The following is a 12803-nucleotide window of genomic DNA, read 5'->3' as shown; positions in this document are numbered from 1 at the left end:
GTGGACCTCTTCTTTTGTTCGTTGGTTCTTAGCCTCCCCGCGCAATCACTTCACGAGTTTCTAAACGCGTCATTCGTTCACACTTTGCTGCTCAACATCTCTTCACGCAGTTTATAGGCTCCACACCACGTGCTTCACAATGTTTTGGGACTTTTTTTATTACTTTTATTGTAGCTATGCAATGTTCATCCCAAAAACTTTAGTATATATATAGAAAATTATAAAAATTTCCCTATAAATCTCGGACTTTTAGCCTTGTTTATTTTAAACCCACCCACTTTTAAAAAGATTGTTTGCATATTAATTGATAACCCCTCACTTATATTAGTTTTAATTAATTTTTAATTTCAAAAGTTTGGTGTATGATATAAGTTGTTACATTTTGCTATAATTTGACATATTTTTGTTCCAAGTCGTTAACTATAAGTATATATTTAAACCAAAGGTATGTGTAAGTTTCTATAACTTTTGTAACTTGCTATATTTGTTTTAGGGTTAAGTGTATAATGTGTTTTTAAACAAAGTTCTTAAAAAAAATGTTTTCCATACTACATAGAGGCATCGGAAACTTCATTTGGATTGTTTGCCTATAAACCCAAAGTTGTACCACCCACCATTTCCTTTTAGAATCCACAACCCCCCCACCCACCCACCCACCACAACCTACAATCAAAATCACTCTTAAATCTAATACTCTAATAAATTAGTTTTTAAGATAATTTGTATTTCAGTAGTTTGGTAGACGATGGTAGTTGCTATGTTTAGTTGTGACTTTCAATATTTTGTTGTAATTTGCTAAATGTGCATCGTGTATTTCTAAATCAAATACTTAAGAAATTATTTTCAATTTTTTCACGCTAATAGAGCAGCATCGCGCTAGTCAATTTTACTTGTTTCACTACTACAAAATGTGCCTCTTAATATTTTGGATTTGTCTGCTATAAAAAATACAATTTTGGATTTATCTAAATGGATTATATCTGTGTGTGATAGGAAAATGATGACTAACTTTCGTTAGATGTTTGTCACAAAATTATATTTAGTAGCAGAATTCTACTATTCTCTACTCTAATCAGACTTAAGCCCAAAGGGGAATTAATTATATTTCAAATATGACTAAAATACTTTTTTTGGCTACTGACTAAAATACATTTTATGGCTTAAAAAAAAGAGTAGAAGAGCTTCTAAACAATTTATTCTGCAATACTTATGAACATAAGTTTAATGAATCAACTGCATCTAATTTAAATTATTTATTTCAAAGGAATTCATGTAAGAAATTTATTAAAATAGGTAAGCATCTAAAAAAAGTAAAAAACCAAGTTTTTTGAAACATTTTTAATACTGATATATGAGAGGGCATATCATTAATATAGTAAAAAGGTTAAATTTGTTTAAGCGCGCATCTATTTGAAAATTGGAGGATTCTAGTATTGTTCAAAACTTCTAATTAAACTAAAATCAACCTAAATTAAGATATCCCCCTTGATCAGATTGTCTTGCCAAAATCCAGCGAATTTTAGGATCACATTGGTCATTCCAAATTCGGCCTAATCACCAAATTAGAAAGCACATAGCTTGCACGTGATAACTCTGATCAGCAGAGTTCTAATGATCGTTCATCCACTAAAGGATTTATCCGTTAATATTCTAACATAAAGGGTCGTGAGTTTTGCCTGAAGTTAACCTTTTGACCATATGAAGTAAAAATCCAATTAAGACGACCCGCATTGCGAGCGGGATGTTCTAATCTTGCTCAAGGGGTACGGAAATTCCCAAAATAGCTCATTATTTTTCCCTTGAGTGGATCGGAACAGACTGTTTATATACGATCATTTTGTCAAAAATTTTACACTCTATTATCTGTAGGGTGTGTTTGGGAGTTAAACTAAGGGAAGGGGCTGAAAGTTAAATAACGGAAAGGAAAGGTAAGGAATGGAAGTGAGAAGATAAAATGTTGTTTGGAAGTTTAGTCGAGATAACGGAAGTAAATTTGTTTTACCTTATTTGGGAGTTCTATACTAGAGGATGGAAGTAAAGTGAATATAGTCAAAGTTACATAAATACCTTTATATATTGGATGGGAATAAATCTTGGCCATATATTTTAGTGTGATAAAAGTATAGTTGTCTTATTACGTTGTAAAATTTTACTCCCGTTTTCATTACTTCCTCTACCGTCCAAATTGGAGGGGACAAAAATGAGTGCAAATTTTACACACGTTTCCATCCTCTAACCCCTCAAAAAACTCCCAAACGGAGCGAAAACAAAATTTCACTTTTAACTTTCATTGGTTCACCTCCAAATCCAAACACACCAGTAACCATCCAAACACACCAGTAAGGTTAACTGCAGACGGCCCTCTTGTATCAGAGCCTCGTTGTAGCTTATCCAGTCGAGTGCAAAGTAAGGGGCATTTTGGGAATTTCCCTACCCCTTGCGCGTGTCAGAATAAGTTGCTCGCGTGTGAGCTGCTCTTAGGGGATTTGTATTCAGCATATAATCTTGTTCCAATCAGAATAATTAACAGCTATGATCAACAAATTTAACATCTTTCATCCATTTTTGCATGCTGTTAAGACTATAAAAAATCGCCAGTCTCCGTATACAGAAGTGCACTACTACAAGAATCAAGGAACATAATTTCTCCAATCATTTAAATAAATACAAAGCAACTATTGACACTATACATCAAATTAAAATGGACAGGTAATATCTCCTACTAAAAGATAAAACTAATCAGTTTATGTCATAAAAATGTTGATGCATCTGTCAAAGTATGACCAAAAATTTTCAATTAACGCACTGGTATCCATCAGTTACCAAATTTGAGACGAAATCCAACACAAGTTTGGAGTATAACGCGCACATAGAATGCACATGTTCAGCCTGGTTAGCTTCTTCTTTAGTTCTGAAATGCTCTTTTGAAAATTTAAGGTGAGATTCCAGGAACAAGAGGAACTGCAGGCTTTGGCTGCTTTACTTTCTCAACAAGAACAGCTTGGGTTGTGAGGATTACTCCGGCAATAGAGGCAGCATTTTGGAGTGCACACCTCGAAACCTTGCATGGATCTATAACACCAGATTCAAGAAGATCTTGGTACTCGTCAGTCATTGCATTGTATCCGATTCGCCATTCACTGGAAAGAAGTTTCTCAACGACAACTGCGCCATCAACTCCTGCGTTGTTCGCTATTGACATGGCTGGTACGAGAAGTGCCTGAAGATTTTTAAATTAGAACACCAAATCCATGAAGCAGTTTTCACCATAATTTTCTTTGCACCCTGATCTATTAAGTTGTTAATAAGGCCTCCATTTCTACAAATATAAATATTTGGGGGGTCTAATTTAGAAATATAAAGATGTAAAGGTCTAGAAACAAAGATATGGGGTTCCAATATGACAAAAATCCTTTATTTATAAGCTAAATTGATTTAACTGTTAATTAAATATAAACCTCTCGTAATGGCTTGTAATATGAGGGGTCTAGCCACTTATACCCCTAAACTGTTTTACTAGCACTGAATCCCTGAAACTCCATATGACATTATTTTCCCAAGTTAGGCTGAGATGTCATGTGGAATTGTGCGACAAAAATCACCTTTTGCCCTCAGTTTAACTGGAAAAAAAACTAAATTGTCGTCTAAATTGAGAGCAAAAGAAACATCATCTGAGGCTCAAATGGTGTAAGTGCTAAATAAAAAGGCTAGGGGTGTAAGTGGCTACACCACCGTAGTACAGGGGGCGTGCTTGCAATTAACCCTTGGTTAAATTAATTTAATTTTGCTAGATTATTCAAGATTTGACTTATCAAATATGAATCACCTGTATGTAATTAAGGCTTCTATGCTGTACAGAATTTGCTAAAGTCAATATAGAGTGATCTTTCTAAAGGAAATAACATAAGTAGGTTCCCTTCATGATATTAACAAAATACAACAGCTGCAGTCATGTCTCACTTTCAAGGTTAAATAACTTCAGCAGTTCTTTCAAGCCTACATACTGGTTATTTCTCAAGTCAGCTTTTGCAAGAAGCATGATAGGAACACTAGTATTTTCATTTACATCTATAATGCAATACCGAAGCAATAAAGGAAATGTATGTACTCATTCGGCAATCACATGATAATTGGGAGTCCAAACCTTTTCAACTATGTCAGCGCCAATTTTCTCTTCTGAATCTTCGATCAATTTTCTTATTTTGGGAATATGCTTTGATAATTGTACATATGTTGCACCACCTCCAGGTGCTATTCCCTCATCTATGGCAGCAAAGGTAGCATTCTTTGCGTCCTCAATCCTGAGCTTCCTATCTTCAAGTTCAGCCTCAGTGGCTGCTCCCACCTGAACATCAGTAGTATTTCTTTAAAATTCAGAGGAAGATCTAACATGACTCTGAAGAACTCAGCATGGAATCTCTTATCAATAGAAAGACAAAATCAACAGAAGGAAAAAAATTACGAGTAAATCCTTCAGAAAGTCTCCATGTGTTTTAAGTGTCATGACGATTATATGGAGAAAGACTGCTTATGTTTCATATAGGGCTCTATACCTGTTGCGTTGTATTTTACCTAGTTAAGATAAAAAACCAAGTACCACAAGCTAATTGAGGGTTCAAATTCAGGACGGAACTTTCTTTACTGATGTGCTTTTTTTCACTTTGTTTATCAAATTCACAATAAGTGTGTCACCCCCCCCCCCCCACCCCTCCCACCCTCAACAACATCTAAACTTTAAATTGGCCAGTTTAAAGTAAATGCTCTTTTATATAAAGAAAAATTATTATTTAGAACAGTGAAACACACCGTAATGCTGCATTCTAGTTCTTTTTCATTTTTCGTTGTAACCAAGAAAGCTCCTGTCTATAGAAACTACTCATCCTGATCATTTCTTTATACGATGAATCTTGATTCTGTAGGTTCACTAATAAATAGTTAAAGATGTTTCCATTAAATCTGACATGGGCTTGAAAATACCAGCGCATTCGTTAGGACCTGTTATAATAAGCATAAAATCAATGCCAAAAGTATAGACGTAATCTATTAAACATAAACTATTTACGAACAAAGAGATCAAATGGTTTTGATATGATTTACTTCATGCATCAATTGCCCATAGATCAGTTGCTTTAAATTCTTATAAAACAAAGTAACATGTTGTCACTTGATGCATGGATAAGTCATATTGGAGCTATTTAATTTTAGTTTATGGATACTTTCTGTCTAGTATGCATGGATAACTCATACCAAAACCATATCCATCAACATGGATTGTTAACTTGAGAGATGAATTCATAAATTTGGATTGATATTACCTGCATGTTTGATACTACTAGATTTCATGCACGTGCAATGCACGTGGTTAAATACTGTGATTAGGTATTTTTATTTATTTTCTTACTAAAATGTATTCATCGGTTACTCTTTGATAATAATTTTTGCTCACTTTGATTAAGTATTTTTGGTTTATTTTCTACTAAAATTTGTTCCTCGACTACACTTTGGTTATTTATTTATTTGATATTTGTTTGAATAGGCTACATCCATTTTAAATTTTTATGTTGATAGTTGAATTGTCAGGAGATAAATATAATCTAAAGCCAATTTAAATTTAATTTCATTTGGATCGGCATGAAACCGAGCTTGACCCGAGGAAGTATAGTGTTATGAAAGTAAAAACATTTGAAAAAATAACATTATAAAAGGAAGATTAATAATATAGTCAACGATCCAAGATGATTGATTTAAAATAAACTAAAATGACAGAAAATGGTTAATGAAAAAAAAATCATAAGAAGATTAATGCTAACTCTAATACACTTTTATATGATAAAAACATCCACATATGCATATGAAAGCACTAAAATAGTTTATGAAAATCTCTTCTAAAGATTCCTAATTTTACTAAAAAATAAAATTATTCTATAACAATTCACAAAACATTATCTTTTGTTACTTCTATTTTATTTTTATTGAGTCGAGATCAATCATTCTTCATCTTTACCTTTTTCCTAGCCAATTCTAGAGTAGTAGTGTCTTCAACGTCTACATCGATTTTGATATGAGACTGGAGCATGTTATTTTTCTTTGGGCTCATTCATCTTTTGTCTTCTCGTCTAAATTCACAAAGAAGTTGAATATATTTCTTATATTAAACACTAACTTCTGGCAATATAGACTTTGAATTTTTTACTATTTTAATAAGAATAAATATTAATTTCATATATATATAAATTTTTATGCTTTTAATTTATTACTTAAATAAGATTAGGAGCTACCTCTTTTTTCTCTGCAATGAATTCTTCCATTGTGCATCCAATAAGAATTTTTATTGTGTCATAATGTTACATTTGCTTTGTATGTGTCATTTTCCATGAGGATTTGAACTAAATACATTAAATTTTTCATTGTCAATTTGCTTTAGATTATAATATTAATATTTAATTTTGATATATTTATTTCATGAAGAAGGGATATCACTTAACATTGGTACTAAATCATCGGCGATTCTACAATATTTATCATTTGGACACTTATTATTAACATCTTTATCCACTTTCTTATTGTAACCTTTGCAAACATAGAATCACTGCTTAACTCTATTATAAATGGTAGTTATCGTTGCCTTAAAGGTGCGATAGTGTGTCTGTATATTGGTAAATTATTCTTAGGTTTAATTATATGAATTTTAGAGTAGGTTTTCTAAGATCATACATCTTTCAAATGTTATAATGGTTGTATATATTAATAATTTAAATTTCTGTTGTATTTATAAAAAGCCTTAATGGAGATGTTTTTGTCTTGGCAGCTTACTCTAAAAGAGTGTTGCATATTAGCTTTAAAATATAATATTTTTTTCTTTACAGTGTTATATGAATGTTTGTTTGGTTTACTTACTATTCTCTTATTTCTTCAGTAAGTTGTATCTTTGGATTGATATATATTATTGACGCAATTTACGATGACATGCATATATCCTCTATAAAATTGAGACAGATATAAGTTAAATTTTATATTTAGTGGCCTTTAATAAGAATTTTACTAATGAAATATACTACATTCATACTTAGAGATCTTTCTTGAATTCTAATAGTGTTATTACATCATTATCTTTGGTAGTGTCTTTAAGAATTGATCATTCGTTAGTAGTTATACCCCTAAATAAAGTCACACGCAGGATCTTGATACTATATAAGAAAAAGAAAAGGCCGATTATATATTTTTTGCTTACGCAAAGTATAGTAATTTTTCTTTTATCTTCTATGAAGAATGTTTCTTTGATGAGCACAAAGTTATTCAATATATTCTTCAGGGAGTATTCAGTCGGTGTTTTTTTTTATAAATATAACTTATGTTAGTGTTAATTGAAGTGATTCATGGACGTTTCGAATTTCATTTGAAATGAAAACTCCTTGATTCTTTTGAAGGATATCTCTAAATTTTCAAATAGTTCTCCATACATAAATCTTTATAATTTTTTTACCTAATAAATATTATTACCATTAGAGATCAATATTTATAAATTATAATCAATTAATATTAAGATACTATCTTCATACTTAGAGATCTTGAATTCTATTAGTGCTATTACATCATAACTCTTTTCTTTGCCAAGTTCTAAATTTTCAGCTTTTTATTTTGTGTAATTTTAAACTTTTGAGAGTATTTTGTCTAATTTTTAATTTTTTTTACTTTTTTTGTAATACTTCATGTAATAAACTGATAGTACGGAGATGTTTCATATATTTTATTAATCTTATTTAAATTGTTGAGCTATAGATAGTTCATGGGATTTTAGGATAGGATATAAGTATGATTAGTATAGATTATAATTTAAATTAAATATTTAAAATAGTACAGTGTAATTTTGACTATGGAAAACTTTTCCTGAACTCGTGCTTTTAAAGGGAGTATGATTTTTTATTTTCCTTAATTTTTATTTTTTATAATTTTGAGAATGACTTTTATCTTTTTAATTTGTTTAGTGAATTTTTTAAATATCTCATCCACATTATGTACATTTGTTGGTCTACGTTGTTCCCGGGTTCGACCTTTGGGGTAGACATTATTTATCTCATTAATTTATTTATTTTTTGCATATACGCCCTTCATTTTGTAGACATTTAATTTGGTATTTAATAATTTTATTTAGATTTACATTTCAATTTAAATTGTATCCTTATCTTCATACTATGTATATCCAATAAGAATTCATCAATTTATCAACTTACTCTTACTTAATAGAATAATATTTGAATTCCAAGGGTATTTTTGTCTACCGAAAGATTTCCCCGAACTCGTGCTTTTAAAGAGAGTATGATATGATATGATTGGTAGTAGCCTAAAGGAACTCGTATATTGGACATGTGTGCATGCAACTACAATCAAATTTCTACCTTATCAAGCCCAAACCAATAAGCTTACCATCAACTAGAGGTTTGAGTACTTGGAGATAACTTAAGAATAGTCATGCAATTATTATATAGAGTAAGAATTACAAATCAAGAGGGACAAGAGATTCAAGAGAAGATAATTTACAGATTATCTAAAAAAGAAGGTAAACCTTGATCACAGCTACACCACTAGAGAGCTTTGCGATCCTTTCAGAGAGCTTTCTTGACAGATTGCTATTATCTGATTCAGCTAAATCCTTCTTTATTTGTGAAATTCGTGCCTGGATCTCAGCTCTGGTAGATGGGTCAGCTACAATGGTTGTGGAATTGCTAGTGATAGTAATCTTCTGAGCAATACCGAGCTGGTCTGAAGTAACATCTTCAAGCGTCAACCCCAAGTCACTAGCAAGAAAATCAGCACCTATTTTCATAGCAAGGTAGCAGTATCACCAACAAACCAAAATTTACAGAATGTTAAAAAAATCTAAAAATTAGAATTAACAAGTGATGCATGAACAGGCATGGTATTAACATCATTCAGCATAATTATCTTTATCAGAAAAAACTAAGCTCTTTAAAATAAGGTTAAATTTCATAAACCCCCTGAAATTTGGGAGGTTTTGCACAAAACTCCCTGAAATTTATAAATCACAGGAAACTACTCTGAGCGTTCAGTATTATACTAAATCCCCCTGAATTCTTGGAAATTTTCAAAAACTGTGTTAAATGAAAATCTAAAATACCTTTTTTTTTACTTTTTACCTACCCTTACTCGACAAGGATAATATTGAAGTCCGATAGGGTAAAATTGTCCAAAAGTTGTCGCAAATATGACAACTTGAAGTTAATGTTGTCAGTCAAGGTAGTTAAGAACTTATGCGCGACAGTTAAAGGGGGATTTCTCCTATTTATAAAGTGCATGGGGGATTTGTGCAAAACCCCAATACTTCAGGGGTTTTTCTGAAAGTTGGCTTAAAATAAATATGCAAACAATTATGGAGCATATGCATGTGTATTTGTTATACATGCAATATAAGTAAATAAGTTTACCAGTCATTAGAGCAATATCTTGCAAAATACCCTTCTTCCCCTCTCCAAACCCTGGACACTTGATGGCTGCAACATTTATTATTCCTCGCAGCTTATTAAGGATCAGAGTTGCCAGCACTTCGCTTGAAACATCCTCAGCAATAATTAACAATGGAACACTCAGTTGAGTGGTCTTTTCTAACAAAGGAATGATGTCTTTGATACTAGTTATCTTTTGGTCAGTTACTAACACTTTAGCATTCTGAAATTCCACAATTGATTTGTTCTGGTTTGTAATGAAATGGGGAGACAGGTAACCCTTGTCTACCTGCAGAAATTCATGACTAGTAATGAGTATAAAAGCATACAAGATAAAACTAAAAGGTTGACATACTGTATGAAATTTTAAAGCTTACATTTTTTAACTTTGATAGGTGCAAATGCTTAGAAATGTTTACCTTCTGCCTATTATACTCTTATGTTGGGTGACTAAAAAAAAGAGTAGAGTGAATTACCTCCAAATATTAAGCCCTTGAATGAATACATAATTAAAGAAAACAAAAAGGAATATGTAGCTATAATTTCATATGTTAAAAGTGTGATCTTTTATTAGCACACAATCCATCAGCTTAAGCTTTGGGGTAAAGTTGTTCCCAAGCTACCTCTTAGCCAACAACCTAACAACTTAAAATTTTGAATAAAGTTCTGGTAAATTTAATTACCAAGATTATCGTTGACCAGGATAAATTTTAGTACCTTCATTCCTTCTTGCACTTCAACAGTGGTATCAAAAGAAGAGGATGATTCAATTGTTATAACCCCATCAGGACCAATTTGATCTATAGCTCCAGCAATTAAATCTCCAATGAAATCATTATTTCCAGCAGAAATTGAGGCCACGGCTGAAAATGACATCAAATCAATACTTTGTTGAACTCTAATTTTCAACCTGCAAAACTTTTATATTAAAGAATAAAGAGGCAGGGTACCTTTTATATCCTCCTTCCTGCTTATATGAAGACACTTAGTCCTTAAGATTTGAACAAGTTCACTAACTGCTCTATCAATTCCTCTCTTCAAAGCAATTGGATTAGCCCCCGAAGCAATCGCTAACATCCCTAATTTAACAATTTCTCGAGCCAAGATAATTGCAGTGGTAGTGCCATCACCAGCCGAGTCATTTGTCTTAGAGGCTACCTGTTTGATGTGAGCAAAGAAAGGAGGAAAAGGCATTCAGTAGTTGCTAATGTAAAAGATGTTGTTTTTGGAATATTCAGTTATATATATTGTTCTGAACAGAACCTCCTGGATTAACGTTGCACCCGCATTCTCAATTGGGTCCAGGAGTTCAATAGCTCGAGCAATTGTAACACCGTCATTGATTACTTTAGGTATTCCCGGGTCATCAAGAACAACATTACGCCCTGCACTGAAAACCTTGTTTATATTAGGAAATTTACCACGTGTAACTATACACAGAGTCAATACACCCGTTTATTTTCTTTGTATTCATGATAGATATTCACACATTTGGGGACAAAACAAAGTGACATAAAAAGGCTCTAAAAGTTTGAGGAAAAAATAGCTAGATTGCTGCATTTGAAAACAACAGAACGCTTCATGCAATTAGTGGATCATCCCTACCATTCCTACAAAATCACACATCTTCAATATACAGCAGTCCAAAAGGCAATCGGCTACACCAAAGGAAACATTATTCTTATACTAGGGTATCACTGAAAGAACTGCATTCGTATAGTTTTGGCTTATAATTACAATGAAAACTCGTGGCTGGATCATCCTCAAATGCTCCCCCCCCCCTCCTTTTCGGCCACCCCATGAACAAAGACTGTAGCTTGAAATTGAACCTAGGAACCCAAACCCCCGCGCGTGCGCACAGTTTACCTGAAAAGGTCTCATTCGCATTCTCCAAGGTATTTTGTTATCAATAAACTATGCTCTTGCTGCAACTAAATTCATACCCTATTATCCTTTTATCTTCTTAATCTCTTAACAAGGAATTGCCAACATTTTGACTATTGACTAATTTCAATATCAAGGAATAATTAACAGATTGTAAATATACTTGTTTAAAAACAAATGAGTTGGTGGCCATACAATATTATTCCCATCACACGAATTTGACAAATATTAGGTGCCTTTATAGCAATCAAGAAGCATTTATAATTAAACCCTCTAGTCTTGGAAAAGAAATAAAAGTTCAACTAATTGAAGAACGCAACGACAATATACACTGAGACATTATAAATTAAGTGAGTCTAAAACTGTTGAACCACTTTTAAACTTTTCCTTGATCAAACGTATCATTTGAATAATCAAATGAACCTTAATTCTCAAATTTCCTGAACAAAGAAAATAATCTTAAATTCCAACCACACCCAAAAGCTTATATACCCAAATTAACCACAAAAAAGAATGTCATTGGATTGAAATTGAAACAAAGAAAGAATCAAAAGGCAATACCTTTAGGTCCCAAAGTGACTGAGACGGCATCAGCAAGCTTATCAATCCCAGACTGAAGAGCCCTTCTGCAGTCATTATCAAAAGATATCCTTTTGGGTCCTGCTCTCACATTAAAACCCCTTGATTTCTGTGAATTTCGAAATGGGTTCTGGACCCATTTCGCTTGCTGAGCTCTCTGTGCCAAAAATGGTGATTTTTCATCAGAAAAAATAGTTAAAACAATTACGAGAGACAAAGAGAGAGAATCTCTTACGAAAAATGGGAGGACTGGTGAAGTGAAGATTGAAGAAGAGAAAGAGAGAGGCATGTGTAATTTTATCTGATTTTAGAGGCTTTACTAAAGATGGAGAGGGGTTTAATGCAAATAAGCATCCACAACCCTTGATGTGGGCTTATTTACATCTGTCATTTTCGACAAAAAACTTATTTTTCATTAATCATATCATACTTCATATCATATCATACTCTGTTTAAAAGCACGATATCGGAAAAATCTTTTGGTAAACAAAAATACTATTGAGATTCAAATATTATTCCATTAAGTAAGAGTAAGTTAATAAATTAATGAATCCTTATTAGATATACATAGTATAAAGATAATGATACAATTTAAATTGAAATATAAATCTAAATAAAATTATTAAATATCAAATTTACAAATGTCTACAAAATGAATGGCGTATATGAAAAAATCAAATAAATTAATAAGACAAATAATGTCTACCCAAAGGTCGAACCCAGGAACAACGTAGACCTATAAATATATATAATGTGGATGAGATATTTACAAAATTCACTAAACAAATTAAAGAGACAAAAGTCATTCCCAAAATTATAAAAAAATTAAGAAAAAAAAAATCATATCATATCATACTCCTTTAAAAGCACAAGTTCAGG

At 32.1% G+C, this 12803-nt stretch overlaps 1 protein-coding gene across 1 annotated transcript; it reads right to left on the bottom strand.

The window, feature by feature from the left end:
• LOC109822014 (ruBisCO large subunit-binding protein subunit alpha-like) lies at window positions 2620-12243 on the bottom strand. The gene is made up of 9 exons (XM_020388170.1): window positions 12160-12243; window positions 11907-12081; window positions 10725-10846; window positions 10412-10619; window positions 10179-10324; window positions 9444-9750; window positions 8564-8814; window positions 4145-4345; window positions 2620-3220 (listed from the first exon to the last, which is right to left on the bottom strand). The coding sequence occupies exons 1-9, from the start codon at window positions 12211-12213 to the stop codon at window positions 2933-2935; spliced, it is 1752 nt and encodes a 583-aa protein (XP_020243759.1). The 5' UTR covers window positions 12214-12243; the 3' UTR covers window positions 2620-2932.

Source organism: Asparagus officinalis, chromosome 8, assembly GCF_001876935.1.
Source record: "Asparagus officinalis chromosome 8, Aspof.V1, whole genome shotgun sequence".
Classification (NCBI taxonomy): Eukaryota; Viridiplantae; Streptophyta; class Magnoliopsida; order Asparagales; family Asparagaceae; genus Asparagus; species Asparagus officinalis.
This window is presented reverse-complemented; position numbering and strand designations above follow the sequence as displayed.